Genomic DNA, 21,622 nt, shown 5'->3' on the forward strand with positions numbered 1-21,622 from the left:
CAAAAGAAATAATTTTCATAGTTGATTGAACCTGTATTTTAACTGTTGATCAGTGTTGATCCCACTTGGATTTCACTAACTTCTTTATGAAATAAAAGGTTGTTGGAATAAATTTCTTGTGTTTACTGTCCCATGAAGCTTTTATAAAATATGAGATGTTTCCTTCTACCATCTGCGTCCTCTGCATATCTGCTTATTATACATTATTTTATAATTTATAAAATCTCTAGCTGTTTTAGGTAGGATTAAACTTTGTTCAGATATATGTTGAAAAATTTGTAATACACTTTCTTTTTCTCATATTAGCTATAAAACAGTGTACAGTCACTTCAAAGGGCTGAAGGTAGAGATTGAGCACCTGCAGCTTCTTATGGAAAAAGTGAAGATGAAGCTGCAAAAAGACTTTGAAGTCTGGTGGTCTGAAGAGGCAAAAAAATTCCAGGTATGAAGTAATTTTGTATTTCTTCCATCTTTATGTGAATAGAACATCTTCAATAATTTCTTCAAGAAGTAAATAATTGACCAGATAGAAAGGAGTATGAAGGATGGGAATCAGGGTCTGGTTTGCCTGTGCTTATGCCAAGGTAAGTTGGACCAAGGTAATGTGAATTATACTTGTGTGAAGCTAAAAAAATCAAACAAATCCATTTTTTCCTGCTCTATTTTCTGTTTTGATGTTCTCCCAAACGACTTGATAAACAGAGAAGAATGGGCCCAAAATGCCAACAGCTCTGAAAGAACATTATCAGATTGCAAACAATAATCTTTTTTACTGCTAGAAAAACTATGATTTCATCAGAAAAAATATAATTTCATATTTTTTGCAGCAAATATAGTTACTTTTTAGCTTTCTGTGCTCACAAAGACTTCAGTAACCTTTCAGCTTCCCTAGGATTCCAGAGGGTCAGCAGCTCCCAGCACAGTGTGTTTCCTCACTCTCTAGCCAAAGTCCACCAGTGTTTAAGCAGAGTGCTCTAATGCAATGACTTGTGTAAAAATGAACTAAAGAGCTGTCATTTTAACCAGTGTATTAGAAGTTCATAACACAGTCAGTCTGAAACCTACACTCTACTGAAACAACCTAGCTTTCTTGTGCTCCCCTTCTGACATATTTTTAATGACTTGCAAGTAGTGACATAGCAACTCACAACAAAGCTCTGCCACGTACATCAGCCTCGTGAAAAAGAATGCTGAGTGCTGTCCACCCCATATCATTTATTATTAACTGGAAGAGAAGATTTACACCTTGAGGAAAAGTTGGTACAAAGAAAGTTTTAGCCTGTAGTTTGGTGAAGTCTCAAGAGTATAAATTTAAACTGTATTTTTAAAAAAACAGCCTAAAATAAATAGAGAACTTAACATAGGGAGCTTAGTTATTCATACAGTGCCACCTAAGTAGCTTAACAGCAAGTTAATATTACCAAATACTTTTTCCAGTTAAAATCCCTAACCATATTAGTGGCAAAGAAGTCATTTTAGTCACCCTCCTGTCTAAATATTTTGGCTTTTCAAAGCACTGCAAGTAATATTCTTGAATCCACTGGAGCACATTTTTCTCTGTCCCTTAACAGGAAAGTTCCAGGATTCACCCTCTCATGATTCATCAGTAGAAGATTAGAAAACTGGAAAATGTAATTGGGATTGATTTCTTAAATCCTGACCTATCTATAAATCTGAGCTCCCTAAGAAATTGAAATCAGTGAATATATGCTGTTACTTATTAAAAACCTGTAACTTGAGCTTAAAAATACTTGAACCAATCTAAATACTTTTCTCTTTGTTCAGAAGTATTTGTGCAAGTGGAGAAAATACTGTGTGATTCAGACTCTGTGTTTTCTGAATGAGCCATTGCTTACCTTGTTATTGCTGGAATTTGTAGGTCAATATGAAGCACTTTATAAAAATGCCATCCACATTATTTCGTTTTTCAATCTAAACCCGGCAGGAAAAGCCAGAGATGGTTACCTCACCAAATACTGCTACTGTTTATCCACAGTTTATCAGATCCTCGCAGCATCTATCACCTAACAGGTAAATTGTTTATTTTTTTCTTCCTTCCTTACAGTGGAAAAAATGCAGTTTTAGTAAAAGTGCAGTTGTCCAGAATACTTTGCAAATATCACACTGAAACACTGTATTTTCAGTTACAAAAGAAATTATTGTGTAGAAAATGAAATTTTATCACTCAGTTATTTGGAAGTCCTATTGAACACAAGACCTCAGTTCTTTTGGCTTGTTGGTCTTGGAACGTTGGAAACCTTTCTCTAGGGGCCCCATGACAGCTATGAAAGGCAAGCCTGTTATCAGCCAGTTTTGCTGTATGAGGAGACTGTATCTCCTTTGGGATATATGCAGGGGACTTCAAACAAACAAACAAACAAACAAAAAATTATTTCATATATATCCTAGATAGACTTGCTACTGAAAAATGGCACTATACTTACTCAGCATATTATTATGCAATGATATTATATTTGATATTGTAAGATGCTCATGTGTCATCTACAGGAGAGAAATGTAATCTTCTTGGTTGTTTCATTAACAGTCACCTCTGATTTCAAAATCCCTAATTTAAATTTGCAGTAATAGGTTTTTCATAACCATCAGGGGAAGTAGAGTACAAGAAACCACGTACCTAACTGTGCAGGTTTCCATATTCAAGGACAATAAATGGAGGTGTTCTCTCCCCTTTCTTCTTCCTTTCTCCCACCCTCTTCCTATTTCTCTCCCCACCTTTCTCTTGCTCTCTTTTTCTGCCTCTCTCTCCTCCTTCTCATTATGCAATTAACATTTCTCTGTGGCTTTACCTACATTTTTATGACAGTAATCTGCATAAATGATGTTTCCTGCTTTTCAGTAAACATATCTCCTACATGCTGTTAAATAATGAATACCAAATTTTCTTAAAACTGTAAAATAGCTTATAAGTTTTATTTTACACTCTCATATATCTGTAGTAAATGCTCCATAATCAGTACAGAAAATGATAGACATAGTCTAAAGTTTTCTGAGAAGACGTTTTCAGATCTCTCAAACTGATGAAAACCAACTCCAGTCTTCTCTACTTTGCTTTGGTTCTTATTCTGTGTCCTCTCTTAGACTTAGGCATTAATCACTTTGCAAATGGTTGGCAGGTTTTAGGCCTAATCTGTGATGTTCATTTCTGGTCTCAGAATGAAGGTTACTTGTCCCAGAGAAAAGCTGATGGAACAGAAGAAGAGAGCATTTTTGCTGTAGTGTAGCACAAATTCAGCCAAATTAGCTCAAGCAATCCATGACTGTCACTCTCTTTAACTTTGCACTGTCCTTTGAACTAAGGACCTCTTGTGCAACCTCTCTGCCCCCCTGATCTTGGGAACAACAAATTTCAGTTGGTGTGCTGGTGCATTGCTCAGGAGAGCAATACCTTTTGCATTCTAATTAAACATTCTAGAACTAAAAAGAACATATGGTAATGCCCAGGCACTTTCCAGTGCAATGGGGGAATGGCCTCCAGCAGTGATGAATCCTCCTTTCCCTACTGTAGCTCAGAAACAAATTGCATAACTGGTTTCTTTATGTTTTTTTAAGCTTTTCCATCAAAGGCCTTTACTGTTCATGTTTATTACTGGAGGACAAGTCTAAGAAAAATCCATCTGGCATTTTGACTAGAATGGGGAAAGGCGCGTGGTTGCTTTCAGCTGCCAAGCTTACTTCAGAGTCCTGTACTGGCCCACATGATTTCCAGTAAAAAGCAGATGTTCTTTACAGTGAACAGTTTCTCTGTGCCTAAGTAATGGGCATATTGACTGAGGCTGACTGGATGATCCTTGCATAAATATCACAGACACAGGATATTTATCTTCTGGAACTAAAACTTTAGAGGGAGTTGGGATGAATGTAGTTTTATTTTCCAATCTCTATCAATATTCTTGCAATAATCTTTAAAAGTCAAGCACTCTTTCCTTTCTGTGGTTCTAGAAAGTTGATGTTATTTTATGTTAGGCTGTTTAAACATATCTTACACAGGTACATTTCCAGTGGTATGTATATGGAAGTAGAAACACTATTTCTGCTTTTTCTGAGGCAGAAGCTATAGGCTTAACATTCCACTGTGCATGAAAATTTACTTTTTCCTGTACCTGAGTCAATAACATTTTAGAATAATGGTTTCAAATTTCACAGACTTTAAAATAATCAAATAGTAGACTATTTCTTTCCCAAGGATTTCCTTGGCCCCAGTTGACACAGGAACTTTACTTACCACTTCCCATAATTGTGTAGAATGAGTCCAGGCTACAGACACTTCTCTCACATAGTCCTGAGACATAAATGGCTCTTTTTTTCTAACTTGTCTAAAAATCAACCCTCTCTTTCTTCAGAATCATATTGTTATCTTCACCCAGCAGAATAACCAGCCACCAAAGCAAAAGCTGACACAAATTTGGTTTGTTTTAATGTGGTGTAAATAAAACCTGTTTCCAAGATGGGATTCTGTTAACGGGTGTGTTCAATAGTGGGCTAAATTCTAAGACTGCTGTTGACAGACAAAGTATTCAGTAAAACCATTCAGACAAACTCTTGAATGGGAATGGATGTAAATACAATCTTCAGGCTAGAAATAATAAATTATATAACTCAGCATGCAAAAGACACAGGTATATTCCTAATTCTTATATGTGTTTGAACAAAGTCTTTTGCAGCAATGCATGTTTTGTGTGGATTGTTATTGTATGACATGCCTTAGTCATGTTTCCAGAGAAAATTAAGCCTTGGGAAGGGTCAAATTTTATTTTAGACTAAGTTAATTTATAACTAAAATAACAGAGAAGCGAGGCTGGTAATCCTCTTGAGGCTTAAGAAGGATACATACACCTAAAAGGCACTTGATTCATGGCCAAATGTCTCTTTTTTCAGTTGAAAAAATGGCTGAATTCTTAAAGTGTCAAAATGAGTCTATGTTAATAAAAGAGTTGAATAGTGACCATCTCTGCATCAGTCAGTGAAATCTGAAAGCTTGTGGTGCTACCTGCAATTCATACTGTATATATATTTATGTCTCTTAATGGATTTCTGTCAAGCCTGCAAAAAGTCTGAAAATGCGTGTCAGGCTCAGCACTCCATGTGTGCTCCACACATTCAGAATTCAAGCACAGCCTTTTGTTCTTTCTCATACAGTCTCTCCCACAATGGCTTTCATTTAAGGAATTTATCAGACCCTTGTCTATTCAAATTGCTCCTCTCACTGAACATTTAGCTTCAGTAATGTTGAACGGTTCTTGTATTCCCTTTGAATCATATAAATGTTAGATAGTTATTCAACTCTTATAAAAAATTTGGATTTTTTTCCTCCTCCCAGAAGGAATGCATTCCTTTTTATCTCAGTCAAGTCTTCCTTAACCTCACTCATTTCCTTTTACTGCATCTCATTTGTCCTGTTCCAGCAAGCCCCACAGTATGTTCGACAGACTCCTCGGCTGTTCTGTTTCTTATTCAAAATCTTCCTGGCACTTTAAATTCCCTTGGAGACATTTTCAAATAACTCTTCATGTTGTCTGGTGACTTTGAGCATCAGTTTTTTTTAACAATTATTGTCCTGGATTGCAACAGTTACTCCCTATATTAATGTTCTATGAAACAAGGTCAATGTTTACATATTTTACAGCATTTTCTGTCTAATCATTTTTTATTCCTGCCAATTTTCAGCAGTGGTACATAATTATAAAACATAATCTGGGAACAACATCATCAATTAGTGACATTTCAAAGGTTTTCACATTCTTTGGTAACAACTGGAAAATTTTATTTATGAATTTGCAAGTTAGGCCAATTTTAATTTTGTATCCAACTACTAAAATGCTCGGCTTTTAAGCAGCTTGAATCTTTCCTGTCTGTATACTGAACATCTGTTGCCCTCATGTCCAAAGCTCAGGATAATTGAACAACTACAGCTGAGGTTTTCTTGATATTACAGAGGTTGCACACCTTCAAATTTTCACTTTCCGTTTTAATCTACCAGATTTTCCATTCTTTTTCGGCTGGCAAATTAAGTATTCATACCATGACGTATCATCTCTACAGCTCCTCTACCCCGTGCACTTGATGGATCAGTTGTCTCTGGTCCTTGGGTTCCTGCAGCAAGGGACATGCTGCTGCAACCTTGTGTACATCTCTATGACCACTGCTCCATGCCTGACTGAGAAATACACCCCCAACAAAGGATTCTCTACCCCCAACCCCCCAAAAAAAGAAAGTTATCCTCTGGGTAAAACTTCAGGTACAAGGTTATAAAAACAAACAGACATATAAAATTGACAGACTATCTTTAATATCCAGAAAAAAGTAGGAGTTTTACTGAAGTTGTCAGAAAAAGGCCTTTGAGATTTCTTAAATTCAACCCAAGGAAAGATCAGATAGATTCAGAATGAAAATAGGAATTATACACTGTCAAAACAAGCTGAATAATGTTAGAGGTTAAAGCTTAGGTGACAGACAAAGAGACATGACTTACATACCATGTATGTCCACCCAAATCCAAAATGTGATCCAGGAATGCCTGTTTGCACATTACAGAAATGTTGAATAGTACCTGTAGAGATCTCTGGATCAACCCCTTGCTTGAAGAAGACTTTCATCACACTAAAGTGTGTCAGGAGTGGTTTTGTTTGACTTTGTTGGAGCATCCTGAGATGTCCAGTCCTTCATCCTGGTCCCACAGAGAGGGGTATCATTAACCCCACCCCATGCTGGCATAATGACTTTCCATTAAATCTAGAGCACTCCTAGAACATTTCTCCATTTTTTGCGTTACTAAAGCAGCATCTAACGCTCGGATGAATAAGGAGTGTCCTGCCTTCTAAGAACACTCTAGGAAGAAGTTGCATCTGAGCATACAAACCATTGCACAGCAAAATTACACTCTTTTGTCCCCTTATGATTCAACTTGCAACGCCATTATCAGAACTGCAGTATGAAGGATGCAAGTTATCCCCATACAGAGCATCCCTCTAGCCTAAGAATGAGAGAAATCTCTAGGACAGAAAAAAGATGGATTTGAGCCAAACTGAAGGACTCATTTGTTAGATTAGTACACTAATTGTTAACCTCTTACATGGAAGTAGAACTTTGAGTCATTTCAAAAAATAGTTATAAGCTTCCTTGCAAACTTCCTGACCTTCCAGGAGAACAGTTTGCATCCCACAATAAAAATGTGTCCTTGCAACCCCACAGGCACAGGAGAGGAGGTTAAGGTCCATCTCTAAGTACAGTAATGTTAGTTTCCTGATTCTGGGCATCATCTCATTCAGTCTAAGTATGTTTTTTAAAATTGCTTTGCATGGGTGCTATATTCTCCCAGAGCACCCTAAGGCAAGTTTTGCCATATTGTCCTCTGGTCCAGGAATGTACTTAAAAGTGTACTTAAAAGTGATATCCCTGCAGTTCCAACCATGCCACACCTGTAGTTTTTTTAAATCAATCTGAATATAAATCTTTCAAATGGGGATTTAACAATTTTGGGTAATAATTCTTTTTTATTTCAATGGAAGCAAGTAGTTCCAATATATAAACTATTGCAACTTAAAAATACAATACTTCAGCTGACTCATAGTATTTGTAAACTTATACATTTTGTGCATGGCAAAGAGAAAGCAAAGACACTTATTTCAATGAAAAGAAAGCAATGAAAAAGAATCACATTAAGTCACATTACTTTATATTTGTTGTAGGCTAAGAATAGAGTCAGTTGGTTGCTATGGTTCAGTTGATGTGTAGCGATTTATTAAACCGTGGTTATGTGACTTGGATGCCTCAGCATCTCAGGGCACAGACACAGAAGCCTTTAAGAAAACTGAATTTAAAACACTAAATCACTTTGTTTTTAAGAACTGCCAAATCAGTGGAAAAAATGTTCAGGAAATCCTAAAACAAAATGACGATATGAGGTTCCCAGATATTATTAAACCACATAGTAGGTAATAACATCACACATCCTTTCTAGCTCTTGTAATATGTAGGTGTAATAAAGTACAGAATATTATTAACATTAAGTAAGATACTGCCTTAGTTGAATTAGGCAGGTGTGAATGGTGTGGGACTTGAGGAGTTAAAGAGAATCATTCAGCAAACCTGGAGCAGTTCAATTGAAAATGACTTATGCTCCTGGGCACAATATCTTCTGCAAAACTGAACCTGGCACAGTGTAATACAGTAAAATCTTAGTAATAAATTTCTTTCCCTTTTCAAGTTCTCTGCCAGAAATATCAATTCATCAGCCAACAATGAACAAAATACTGCAGAGTTAGAAAAACAAGAACTTGCCAATCCTGCCATCTACTGGAAAAATCCTTACACTAAGTAATTTACTTTTTCCACTCTGAGATTGGCACCAGATCTGGCAGTATATGCAATCCCCAGGAAAAGCAGAGTCCCTAGATATCCGTGGTGGAAAACTGCCTCCCTAATAGGGAGCTTCCTTGATAATGATAATCTGCAGAGGCAGGAATGCACAGCAGCTGTTTGCAATATATTTGGCTATCATCAACAAGCCACATCCCAAAGTCCTCACTGAGTTTTTATCCAGTCTCTCACTGATTTTGGTAATAATTTTGCCTGACTAAAGCAAGAATGGAAAATGAGCAAAGACCTCACTTGGCCAATAGTCAGTTTAGTTTAGGAACTAAATATGCAATTACAAACCGTACATTGGATATATCAAAATGCTTTACAAGTCTGCCTTAGAAGGCAAATACTAAAAGTATATTTTTTGTGAAGTTATGTCATTATTTCATAGCCACATTCTCTACATAAACATATTCATCATATGGATTAAACTAAAAATCTTCTTTCAATAAACAAGTGTTTTATATAGATTTTTAAAAATCTTTAAAAACACCTTCTTTGTAGTTAATTAGTGTATGTATTAATATTGCCTACACAAGGGCTATATTTTTTTCCTTATTTCGTTCATTTTCCTTCATTACTTCACTTCCCATTCCAGTTCTTCAGACACCAGTAGAGACAGCCTGTATGAAGATCCAACTGTGAAAAACAATTCAATCACTTTTGGTAACCCAATTTTAAAAACAAGGTAAGACCCATACCTTGGCTACTCAGAAGAAAAAGCAAAGTACAAAATAATACGATGCCTTCACAATCCGCCATCAGTCTATTTAGAAACAGTGTCTTGAAATATTAAAATAAAAATCTTTAACAATTGCAGATTTTGCTACAACTTCCAAACTAACTGCAGGCTGCCACATAGCTTTACAACAATCTGCTGCATCATCAGAATTACAAAGGTGGTTTTGTGTTTGGCCTGAGGCTTTTTTCTCTATAAGTTTATGAATATGCATGATGTGCCTGCCCAGCCTTCTCAGAGAAAAGGAACCTGAAAGAGTAAATAAAAACATTTGAAAATAAGAGGAGTCAGAGAGTGTGTATGTATTGCAGAATTGTAGAATGCAGGAACTAGGCAGACATTTTTTCATACTTGTGATTTTGTCTTTAAAATATTTTTAATCTCCCTTCCACAAATTATTCTATTAAAACAAAATGGCAACAGTTTCAGGCTTGGCAAAGGTTATATGTAATATTTTCTCAAAAGAGGTACTGCTTTGTGAAAATTAGCTTAATAGGTTAACAAAAACTTCAAGGGTTTTGAGCCTCTCTATTTTTTCTACTGTGTTTATTTCCACATTCTTTTCTCCCACTGAAATATTGTGCCAAGTCACTCTACTTCCAGAAGTTATATTCTTATTGTGCTCAACAGCTCTGGCTATTAACATCCTTAGGAAAATATGGTCAAGTTACTATTTTTCCTACTGCATTTGTAAGAAGAAAGCACAAGGGTTTTTTTTTTCTTTCATTTTCCAAAACAATCCATTTCTAGAGCAGAAAAAAACCGTGGCAAATTTCATCCCCCAGAACCTAATTTTAAATTGCATTTGGGTTAAGAAAAGCAGAAGAAAAATAGAAGCTTAAATGGAATGTAGAGAGTACCTTCTCAAGATACTGTGGGGTTTTATTTTTTATATTGTTGCTAAATAACTGAAAATCAATCAAGAATTGTCCCTTATTGGGGTTCTGTGATCACCTTGTAAATTACATAAAAATAGAGGAGTTTTAAGTTCAGAGTAATTTCTTTTTGTTTTTCCATTTTGGTTCACTGATTCAGCAACTGAGATCTTAATCAGTAGCAAAAAGACAAGGATATTAGACTGCTGGATAAGTTAGTCACACAAAACTTACTGTGAAAATAACTATCATTACAGTGGTAGGATATGTAAAAAAAGAGGGTTTCCCTTCAGTTCCACTTGTCCTGTATAGTAAATTTTTCGCTGTGTTTCTCATGTCCCAATTAGTGCTTAATCTTTAAATAAGGTTGAAGATGCAGGTGGAAATTCTTAGCTTTCTCAGCTGATTAGAGCAGCTTCATTGTATTACATCATCTTACACCACCAGAGGATCTGTCAAAAGCAGTCATAAGTCAATGGTTTAACAGCATAGGTACAAGAGTTCAGCTGGGACTGGAGACACAGCAGCACAAAGGATTTGCATCTGTCAGGAGCTGTCCTGAGTGCCACTTGATTGTTTGCTTCTGTGTATGTGTGAAAACTTAATTCCCCCACTGCAGGCAAAAATTCTATTGATCTGTTCAGATAGTGGCTAATCTTAGGAACCCACATAAGACCATAAAGAGGTCCTGAGATCAATTCACTGGTAAACTGTGCCAAATCTAACAATGCAATTTTATTCTAAAGAATAAAATCCTTCATGGTGCAAAAAAGAGGAGACAGAAAAATTAACCTTCTCACTCACTTGAGTCCACAAGCATACTTTCTTATTTCAGGACCCCACCAAGTTCAAGCACATCTATTCCTCTGACTGGAGACAGCCAGGCTGATGCTGACATCCTAGCTTTCATTAAAGCAAGACAGAACATCCTGCAAAAGAAAGGTAAATACTGCCAAAAAAATAGGAAGCCAAACCAAAATTTCTAGTACAGCATTTTAAAGCCAAAATAACTTTAGTCCACATTATACTGACGCAAGTGAGAACTGAATCTGGCTTCAGTTATATTACATTATGTTCTCAGCCATTCTAAACACTTGAGGTTCTTCAGATGTGTTTCTTAAGTAGCTCAATGTGGCAGTGCAAAACTATGAAAGCTCTCTGTTTTACTAAGCCACCATCAGTGCATGTGTGGGACATGCATGGCTGTGCAACCTGCACAGTATATTAATTTGCCTTCAAGTAAATGCATTTGAATGTGGTTTCTTGATGATCCAAATTTTTCTGTATAGATTTTCTTCAAACTGTCTGTCTTGGTTTTCATCCAGTACAAATTTAGTTGTAACAGTTGAAACCAAATAAAGATTATTCAAATGATTGCACCATACTCCTACCTCAGGAGGCAGACTGGCTCTCTCTGTGCCTAGCAAAGAGTATGTCCTTAACAGGTATTTCATTATGTCAAGGTCTACGGAAAATTTCTATGAGTACTTGTTGTCAAATCAGGTACTGAGAGCAATCATAGGAAATTTTCTATAAATAAAGTAATAAAGCTCTCTCTAGAGTCTAGATAAGTAAAATTGGCAGGAAGCGGAAAGCAATACATAAACAACAGTGGCATTGCAAGGTAGCCTAAAAGTAATTTATCTTGATAAAGAAAAGTGACCTGTGCTTTTTTTTTTTTCCTGAATAATAGTTTTTAGTGGCAGCAACCAATTAGACAGAATATGAGCATGTTAGTGGTTACTGAAGCGATAACTTTCCATCAGCACTTCAGTGCTGATGACAGCATTTTTCAACAAGCTATCTGCACCTGGCAGATGGTGTTAGCACTGTCACAAAGTGGGGCTTTGGTATCACATTGCTTATCAGAAAACTGTCAGGTAAACACACACTGGCTGAAAAAACAGCTGCCCTACACTCATCCAAAGCAAACCCTTAGCATACTTAGGCTTTGGGATCCCTTTTGTCTTTATTTAGAAAAGCTGTTGTCAGGTTTCTTTTGCAAATGAAATTAAACTAGATTTGTAGGCAGCTCATCAGAAGAAGGTTAGAGATAAATGTCTTACAACAAACATTTTGGACCTTCAGAAGGTCCAAATCTGACTCAATCTGTGACATAGAGTAATGTAATTAACATGAGCACATCTTGTCCTATGATCATCTCCTAAATCACACAATATCAGGAATGTCTCTCTCAAATGTCTTTTCCATCCTGGTTGTTTTCAGCCAGTGGCTATCACCTGGCATCATCCATCAGTTTCAGAATGGACTAGACATTATCAACATTGACAGCTATTTAGACCCCAAGTCATAAAAGGTATTCTTGCAAAACAAAGGACAGTCAACACTTCTAAAATTATTCTGAAGTTCAGTTAGACAAGATGAGCTGCCATAAGTAGATGAAAAAGGAATGAAGTCACATTTGATCATGCTGGCAGTGCAGGGCTGGATGACTCAACCCACTGCTAAGCAGAAGCAGGAGAATAAGGAAGAGGCTACATCTGTTCAACAAACGTGTAGGGACCTGATGTGTCATAGACAAGAGATGGCTCAGCAGCAAGTTCTGAGAAGGACTTTAAGTCAACCTAGCAGATAAAAAAAGGCTTTTCTTGCTTGTGAGGAAAGGGAAAACCTTCCAGATTTAAAGGATGGAGCCGTTCATAGCAGGAACCATTGAGCAAATAAAGTTTGTAAATTCTAATTTAGCAAGATGAAGGAGGGGAACTAGAGGCTTTTCTTTCAGGGGACAGGGATAGGGGCTATGATATCCCCATTCCTGCCCCCACAAAGAAAAACTTTGAGATGTAAAGTAGAGTTAGGTAGAGAGGAAGTATAGAAGAAGAATGTAGTCTTACTTCAAACTTTGGGGGGAAATACTATATGTCATCAGTCACATAATTTTCCTTTAAAAATCTCAAATGTTTAAAAAATAAACCAGAGAGAAATTATTTGCCTGGAGCCATTAAGCTGAGCCAGAACTTTCACAGAGAATCTAAGCGTGCTGAGTCCCAGTTCAGTACTTTGTTGCTTCCTCCCCAAACTCTCTTCAACTGAGATGTTCAACATCTTTCTACATTTGCATGCAAATGTATTCACTCTCTGCATGACTGTAACACACACAGTGCCCTGCAGGAAGCAACATGAGGAAGCATAAGGTCAGTCAAGCCAAAGTCTGCTGAGCTTAAAAACTGTCAACATCCTTACTGCTCTTTCCTTTACTGATCCTGACCCTTTCAAAATGTTATGTTTGTATCTTAGAAGCAAACTGAGGGTCCTACTATACATTAGAGGGGAAGAAAAAAGGAAAAAAGGAATAATTGTGTGCAGAAGCAAACAGAGGGGAAAATTAGTTTCATAAATAGAAAGCATGGGAATGCTCAATATCCTTAGTGACAGTAATGCAGGGGTGGGAATGAGAGGTCTCAGTAAAGATTACCTCAGGGATTGTAGGTTATTACCATTTGCTTTCTAAACAGAGTGGAATTAAAGCAGGTACATTCAAAAGGCCTTGCTGGGATTGTTAGAGCATTGTAATAACTACACTGGAAAGCTTTTTAGAAAAGGGCTACTCAGCAAACATGTTTTTGATGCCATGTTCAGTGTTGGGGTAGAGAAATGAAAGTGCAGAAGAGTAGATGAATGATTTTTTGTCTTAAAGATTTAAATTACAGGATCTTCTTTCTTCTGTTTTGTGTTTCAGAAGTTTGTTTTAAAACTGACAATGCAAATTGAAATGTAGTCTAATGTATTTCTTTATGTCCTTTCAGGCTTGGGGAACAAATGAAATTCTTGTCACAGTCCACTATTTCCTGGTAGAAACAGTGAAAGACCTTTAATCTTTCCCTTCCTCTTCTCTTTAGAAACAGGTACAAGTAAGTACTTCAGATGTACAGGTTTAATTGGTAAGGGTATATAAGCTGTCTTTGACAGCAAAATCTATTTCTCCAACAATAGATACTTGAGTGTTTGCACTCAGTATCTTCACCTTGCATTATGCTTAACAAAACTGAAACAATTAATCAGGAGTTTGCCAAAGATTTTTGTTTATGAGAATTCATTGTAAATTTCTAAATGTTCAAATTATCAAATGTATTAATGCTCTTATACATCTTTAATCTGGGGAAAGCTTATTACTACTGATATTGATTTTTTGCATTGACTTGCATAAGGCTTTGTTAATTATACCTATTGAACATCAAGAGATATCCATTCAATAACAGTAGTTATCTGGGTTATAAAATTCCATAAAATTTCGTTTGAGATTTTACCCCTTCAAGGAATAACAGTTATCATATCATATTATTAGAGTATTGAGATTGCATTGTAATATAAAAACAAATGTATTTTAGAAAGTCATTCTAGAGTTCAAAACTTCCCAACTGTTTTCTTTTTATTTGAATGGATTAAATGTTGTGCTGAATGGATTAAATATTGTGCAAAATACACACCCTCCCAGAATATACACATTTCAGAAGAAACAACTACATTTAATAAGGCTTTAAACAGAACAAGGCCAATACCTTTGAAACACCAACAAGATATGAAAATTAAAATGCATTTATATCTTATCTACAATGTATTTTCACTATTTTATTGCATAAGATCCAGTAATGAAACAATTTGTTTTACACATCAAATTAAAATCAAAAATGTAATGCAGAGTACAGTTTATTTCTCTGAAATATGCATACTACCGTATTGAAGCTGTCACTTTTCATGCTAGTGATAATCTTATAGTCATGCATTTAGAAGTGTATGGGTTGTTCACATAAAAATAAAACAATATATTGGCAGAAGTCATATTCTCAAGGATGTATATTTCTTTAATACTTAATTCTTTGTCAAATTCATAATTATACAGAAGCACATTGTGAATTTCTGTGTTCAAACCTACAGAAGATATGTTTGTCAAATTAACAACCAGTACACAATCAATTTAAAATATTAAAGTTGTGCCTTTATTTACATTTTAATTTTCTGTAAAAATCAACACAGATGCAATATAAATTGGTAAGCTTTGACAGAATTTAGTGTGTGCAAGCTGAAATAAAAGTCAGATCTACTCTTGCTTTGAGAAGAGTTCAAGGATTTGGTCAGAAGTGGAAAAATCTACAGGCCTTCTCCCTTTTATATGTCTGCTTTGTTGGAGAATATATTAAAATATCCTTCTCCCAGCATTTTTATCTCTGTCATTATTTTTCTTCTTCTCACTCTGTTATAGATAAACACTGTACTGAATATGCACTGTTCATACAGCTCTGTTGAGCAGAGCAGGGCCACAGTCCTGCTTCCATTCAACACTGCTAGCTAGAGAAGAGCCACAGGTTCCAAAATGTTGCCGGGTCAAGCAACCATCTTTTTTTTTGTTTCCAGTGAAATACCCATTGTTGTGAATTTAATTGAAGGTGGCTGAAGGAGAATCACTGGTCCAACATCTCCTTCCATTTGACATTGAAGCATTTCCAATAGCTTTAAGTAACTGGTTAAAAGAAGGATCTCAGTGCTACCTTCGTATGAGTTATGTGATGCTGTTGCTATTTGATGATTCAGTGTTCTGTTCTCAGTTTGCCACACATCTCACTCACAGGGAGAAAATAATTCCAAATAATTCCTTGTTCTTCTGTTGGAAAATTCTCTAGCTTTTTTTTACACTATTGTAAATTTGGTGTGAAATTCAATCAATCAACAAAGTAGTACCTGATTGGCAAAATGGTTTAAGATTAAGATTATACCACATACTTAAGATCTTGGACAAAAGTGCATCCAGTAAGAGAAAAACATATAAATGTATAGAATCATATAAATAAATAGAAAGTTATTCTTGCATTTTTTGAAAATTTTCATAAGATCATATGGAAAGAAGAGGTTGCTAATTTAGAAAATAATAGTCTTAAGACATAAAGCATTCTCTTTTTTAAAAAACTGCATCTCTCTTCAAAAATTGCCTTTTGGGTTCACAGGATAATTCAGGTTGGAAATTATCTCAGCAAGTCTTTAATCCGACCTCTTCCTCAAAAGATCACGAGCTACAGGATCAAACCAAGCTGCTGAGGGCTTTGTTCAATGTGGTCTTGAAAACCTCCAAGAATGGAGACCACATAACATTTCTAGGCAATTCATTCTAATGTTTGACAGTCACTGTGACAAAAAGGTTTTCCCTTATGTCCAGCCTGAACTTTTCTTTTTATCATTATCTCTTTTCCTCTCACAAGCCACACTGTCAAAAGCCTGGCTCCAGCTTTTGATGGCCTTCTCTTGGGTGCTGGAAGGCTTCTGGATCTCTTCTCTAAGTGGCTTTGTGAAAGCATTATTGCTTCAAGAAATTTTTGTTGGCCACATACAACCAAAGTTCCTTCTTTTAGTAATCTCTCTTCATGTAACTTCAAGATTAATTTGAAAAAACCCAAGAATTTACTACATTGAAGGAACAATCAGAGGCCCACATTTATCCTAATCTTTAATCCTCTCTAAGCCACCTGTAAAACAGCATTGCTAAGCATGGCATTCCTCATGCACATCTCACTCCAGTCAATTCACATGATACCTAGTTGGGTTTGGTTCAATGGTCGTGTGGTAAATACAATTTATTTATTATCTGCAACCAGAATAAATCCAAGTATCTTCTTTTTCTTTTTTTTGTTAGGATTTCTTGAGGAAGTAGCTCTAGAGTGCTAGATTCCATATAGATATTTCTGAGATTAATTGATGCCAGGCATTGTAGATCATCTCATCTTTTATTTTGACACATTTCCAATCCTCTATACAGTTAATTTCAGAAGAAGATGCACGTCCTCTGCTGTGTAACAGCACTGTAGCTTCTGGGAGAGTCAGGATATGACTCAGATTATAATAAAGGCCAAGGGGCCTGTTCTCATTTGTGTTGAATCTGCCAGGGCTCTGTACACAGTTGGGACCTGCATTTGTGAAACCATTGAGCTAACCAGGTTTTGGCTTGGGCATTTTGCTACTTCCTGGCCACTGCAGCTTTCCAGAGAGCTCCAAGAGGAAAATGGCTGACTTTATGTTGAGTTTCTATTTCTTGGAAGATGGACATGCCCTAACTCAATCAACCTCTGTCACTCCTGTGTTTTTTAAGAAAGAGGCTTGGAAGAGGAGTAATGAGGTTCACATGTGTAACAGTGTAAGTATATAATGTAATATACACTTACTTGGTTTAATCAATCATGGGATGCGAGTATTTTATGTCAGTAGTATAAACTGAGAGCACTTCCACATAATAAAATGTTAAGATCTTATAAATGTTATAAACATGCAGCTAAACATGCATCCATGAATATGGATGCCAAGATGAACATCTGGGAATGCCTTGTTACATATAGCATATTTGTAGCTCTATACAGAATTTGTCTTTTCAAAGTGAATTTTTAATAATCACAGCAATGAAACAGAGGGGTTTATGTTATTTCTTATGTATCACTTTAACTGTTGCTTTAATCAAAGTTAAACAATCTTTTTCTAATATTTTTTTCTTAATATTTTCACTTCCTGTGATGTTTGCTTTTAACTCCACCTGTAAGACAAGCAAAGTAAACTGAATATTTATAGTGGTTACTATCCATGCCTTGATTTGACACCACCACAATAAAACTGAAGATTTCTCTTTTCCTTGAGGAGAAGCTCAGGAAGGATACCTGAGATTTTCTAAAGGTTACCTTCTCTTCATTTTAGGGAGCAGCTGCAGTGCTTCATTTGACACAAACAGTGAACTAAACAAATACTTGTATTTCCGGACCAATGGTGGATTTACTCAAATGCATTTATACAGATAAAGAACAGAAATGAGACCTACCTCCAATACAATAATTACAGAATTCAAGGAAACTTTTTTCTTCCTGTGGAATCTGTCTGAGAAAAATACTGTTGAAATCTTAGCATTCTTTATAATATTTAGCTGAAAATGCTTCATGTTTTTACCTATGTGAACATATATTAGGAAGTCAAAATAATTGGTTTAAATTTGGAGTAAGAACAAAATCGGAAGTAGAAAATTGGCAGATGGCAGTGCCATGCCTGAAGAAATGCAATAGTTCTCTTATTTATATTTAATATGGTTCTAAAATAATTTCCTTAATTATTCTCTGAAGTGCAGAGTTTAAAAGTCATTCAAGGAGCAAAAGAAATTAAAATAATCCAGTATTTCCTTGTACAAACTCTTCAGGCTGAAATGCTTAGCATGAAAGAATTAATCCCTGGATCTTTGCATCCACTTTGTCAACTAGTTCTGTAGAGACATTTCTACCAGAAAAACCAGTCCAAAAATCATTCTCTGTTAGAAGCTTAGGAATACAGGATCAGTCAAGACACCTTTCAACTTATTTTATTATTTAATTTAGAAACAGCTTATTTGTGTTGATGTTAATTATACTTCTGATCACAATTTTTTCTGGCTTTTGAAAACCAGTGAGGAAAGTGAGCATACCATGTCAGTTATTTTTGCCCTTTGATTTGCTCCAAGTAATATATGAAAAGTTATTATTATGTTGATTATAAACCAAAATATATCATTTTGGTATCTATCCTTTTTAGAATGGCTCAGATTTTCTATGGGAAAAGCTGGATCCTCTTGGGTCAGTCACACTAAGGAAGAAATACAAATGAAGGAATAATCAAGGAGATCATGTCCTGTCCTGGATTCAAGATATGTTTGTGAGAAGTCATTCCCTGGCTTTGAGAGCAGATGTACTCTTATGTTCTACCTTGGCAGGGAGCAATGGAAAAGCAGGACCTCGGAAGAACAGGCAATTTCCATGTTCAGCTACTCTTAAAAAGTTCTTGCATTCCACATTTTTTATTCCTAAAGTTTGTGAACTCAGGTTTTGTTTATTTTTTAATCAGAAGAGCATTAGAAAAGCAACAAGAGCAGTTAAGACAAGAGAGTGTGCTTTGTCATCCTGTCATAAAAAGCAATTTGCTAGTATTATTATTTCAGCACATTGTATATGATGTCTTTTTATCTGGAAGCCAAATTTCAATTCGAATGTGGTAAGCCATGCTGAAGTCCCTCTTCCAAATTCAGATCTCACACAAAAACCATAAATCTCCAGTTTATTTCAAAATGTATGTATTTGGGTTTCATTTTTCCTGTGGCAAGGCATAATTTCTGAGCTGCTACACAGATTCTGGCTTTATTTGGTTCCTAGATTGCAGCCTGACGCTAGAAGAGAAAGAACCAAACCAGTAGGAATAACTGTGGGATAGAAATAGGCACACTTTGATGATGTTAATGACTCAGTGTGCAAAACCTTAGAAAGTTAAGGTCTCAAAAGTTAGTCCGAGTAGACACTTTTTCTTAAGGCATAATTTACACTGCCAAGTTTGTCAGCTGGCAGCTTTGTTGATCTGAACTAAAAGAACAGAAGGAGACAAAAAACTGATTATGTGCTGTATTTGCTTATCTATATCTTATAGTTTCATACCCTTAATTGTGAAATGTACTTCAACTGAGAAAATTTGTTCCAGCCTAGCCATGCACAGCTCCATGGTTTGCATCCATTCCAGAAAATCAGTAGGCTGGCATTCTCTCACCCTGGTAATCCTAGGTCCTATCAACACCAACACAATGAGCACCTGGATTTCCCACCTGAGACAGCCCTGCCAGGGCAAGGCCCAGGCTTTTCTGCCCATACGGTTGCACTGGGAATGGAATAACAAGCTGTACCTTGTAGTTATGGAAGTCAGACACAAGAGGGATGCTCTTGTTAGATGCTGTGTAAGTAAATGTCATCCTTGGAACAGAACAAGAGGCCTTCCATCAGTGATAATAAGCTGGATGTCTCAGCTGATTCGGCTGAGTTTGCTTTGTAATGTTGTTGCAGAGCTCAGTAATATCAATGCTACTTTGACTTCCATCTCCCAAATGTTTCGCTTTTTCAGCAGAAACAAACCACTAGACCACCAAGGCTCTGAGTCCTTGCACATTGCACTTCTCTATTGAAATTTTTCTGTTCCCCTACTCTTACTGTCAGAGCAGTCCCAGACAAAGTCCAGGATAGGAATTATACACAATAGTTTTCATTTTTGCAGAATGGTAAGTGGCCTTCTGCTGACAGTCAGCCTGCCTCCTCTGGATGATGGCTGGCCCCAGGTTACGAGCACAGTACAAATGGAAAGTCCAGGAACTTTACCAAATACAGATATGAATGAAATAATTTTTACAGTCTTTTTCTGTGAGCACTACCTCTTGTTTGGAGATAGGTGTTAAATCATATGAATGCTAAGCAAAGTAGAGATACCTATATCCAGAACATTTTAACCGTAAGGGAGTATAATAACAAAATTGCAGCCCTAGCCACCTGGCCATCTTTGTGTGTGTGTTTGTTTTCTTTCAGAAGCAGTGACACAGATGACACTTGCCATAAAGCTCTTCCTACAGAAAAAAATGCAAGCCCAGCTCATTTCCAGTGCATGATAACTATTAAGGCTCCTATGAGTGAAACACTGATACTTCTTCAGCTAATGATTAACCTTAAGCCCACTTCCCCCCTTAAGTATTTGGATTAAAAGGGCAATACAGAGACTGAAGGCAGCAGGCATGAGTGGTTTATTCTCTAACTCTATGGACTAAAGGGTGGAGTCATCTGACAGCGTTCAGGATCAGTAGGCCAGGCAGTGAGGGGAGTGATCTTATTAGGACCAGAAAAGAAAAGGGTTCCATTGTGTGACCAAGTTGAATTCAGGATGTTTACAAGCTTCAGAATGCTGGTTTTACTGGTGCCAGCAATATTTCTATGGTACAGACAGCAGCTATTGACTTTTCCATTTATTCAGTTCCATACTCTTCTTTGTTCTGTAATTAGAGAATTTAGAGCATTTTGTTGTACAGAAGTCTAGTGCATAGAGTAAGGCTTTACTTGTAAAGACTTTAAGAGTCACTCTGTGGCGCTATATTCATATGACCTGGGGTAAGTCATAATCACAGATTTGATTCAGCTTCCCAGACTGGAAACCAGTACCAACCTCAGAGGGCTTTATTCATTTGATTGAGATATTTGGATAAAAGCTAATAGAAGAAAAATGCTGTGATTCTCACTCTTGTTAAGCTATAAATGTTCACCCTTAATTTTGGAACAGACGTGGAGGGATAAAATTTCTTTGTTAGTCGCATTTTGTAGGCCCCAAATAACCCTGATATTTTATTGAAAAACTCTCCAGGGCAGTAGCTGGGAACGTGAATGTGTGATTCCTGGGTGTTTTGGGTCGGTCACGTCTTGGAACAGTAACTGATGAAGTACTGAGCAGGAACTGGCAAGGGCAGATCAGCAGCATGCCCCTCCTCACCATGCACAGCCAGCAGATCAGCTGGACTCCACTGCTGGTACTGGGGTACCTCTTTTACCTCCTCCTGGGTGCTATGGTGTTCCAGCTGCTGGAGAAGCAGGCAGAAACACATTTTCGGGACCAGTTCCAGCTGGAAAAGCTCAAGTTCCTGCAGAATTACACATGCTTGGACAGACAAGCCCTGGAGCAGTTTGTACAGGTAAGAGAAAAAGATTCCCATTATTTTGGCTCAAGCATTATTTTCATTAGAAGAAATGATACTATTGAGGCCAAGTAGCCAAGCATGATATGAACCAATCAGCTGTCCATGATATTAAATATCTAACTTTAT

General features: G+C 36.6%; 2 protein-coding genes across 6 annotated transcripts in view; both read left to right on the forward strand.

Moving 5' to 3' along the window:
- The window catches only part of KIF6 (kinesin family member 6), a 156,825-nt gene extending 142,036 nt beyond the window's left edge, over positions 1-14,789 (forward strand). For 2 of the 4 annotated variants that reach the window (XM_063390855.1, XM_063390858.1), the window contains 5 exons: positions 307-442; positions 1,946-2,031; positions 8,978-9,067; positions 10,829-10,935; positions 13,761-14,789. In XM_063390855.1, the coding sequence (XP_063246925.1) occupies positions 307-442; positions 1,946-2,031; positions 8,978-9,067; positions 10,829-10,935; positions 13,761-13,777 (436 nt within the window). In that variant the 3' untranslated portion in view covers positions 13,778-14,789. Of the gene's footprint in view, positions 1-304; positions 443-1,945; positions 2,032-8,977; positions 9,068-10,828; positions 10,936-13,760 lie in introns of those variants that run through there. The other 2 variants (XM_063390857.1, XM_063390856.1) reach the window with 1 other exon arrangement.
- A 146-nt stretch (positions 14,790-14,935) lies between these two features.
- LOC134547193 (potassium channel subfamily K member 16-like) overlaps positions 14,936-21,622 on the forward strand; it is a 31,581-nt gene continuing 24,894 nt past the window's right edge. For both annotated transcript variants that reach the window (XM_063390861.1, XM_063390860.1), the window contains exon 1: positions 14,936-21,490. In XM_063390861.1, coding sequence (XP_063246931.1) covers positions 21,278-21,490 — 213 coding nt within the window. In that variant the 5' untranslated portion in view covers positions 14,936-21,277. The remainder of the gene's footprint in view (positions 21,491-21,622) is intronic.

This window comes from Prinia subflava, chromosome 2, assembly GCF_021018805.1.
Source record: "Prinia subflava isolate CZ2003 ecotype Zambia chromosome 2, Cam_Psub_1.2, whole genome shotgun sequence".
Classification (NCBI taxonomy): domain Eukaryota; kingdom Metazoa; phylum Chordata; class Aves; order Passeriformes; family Cisticolidae; genus Prinia; species Prinia subflava.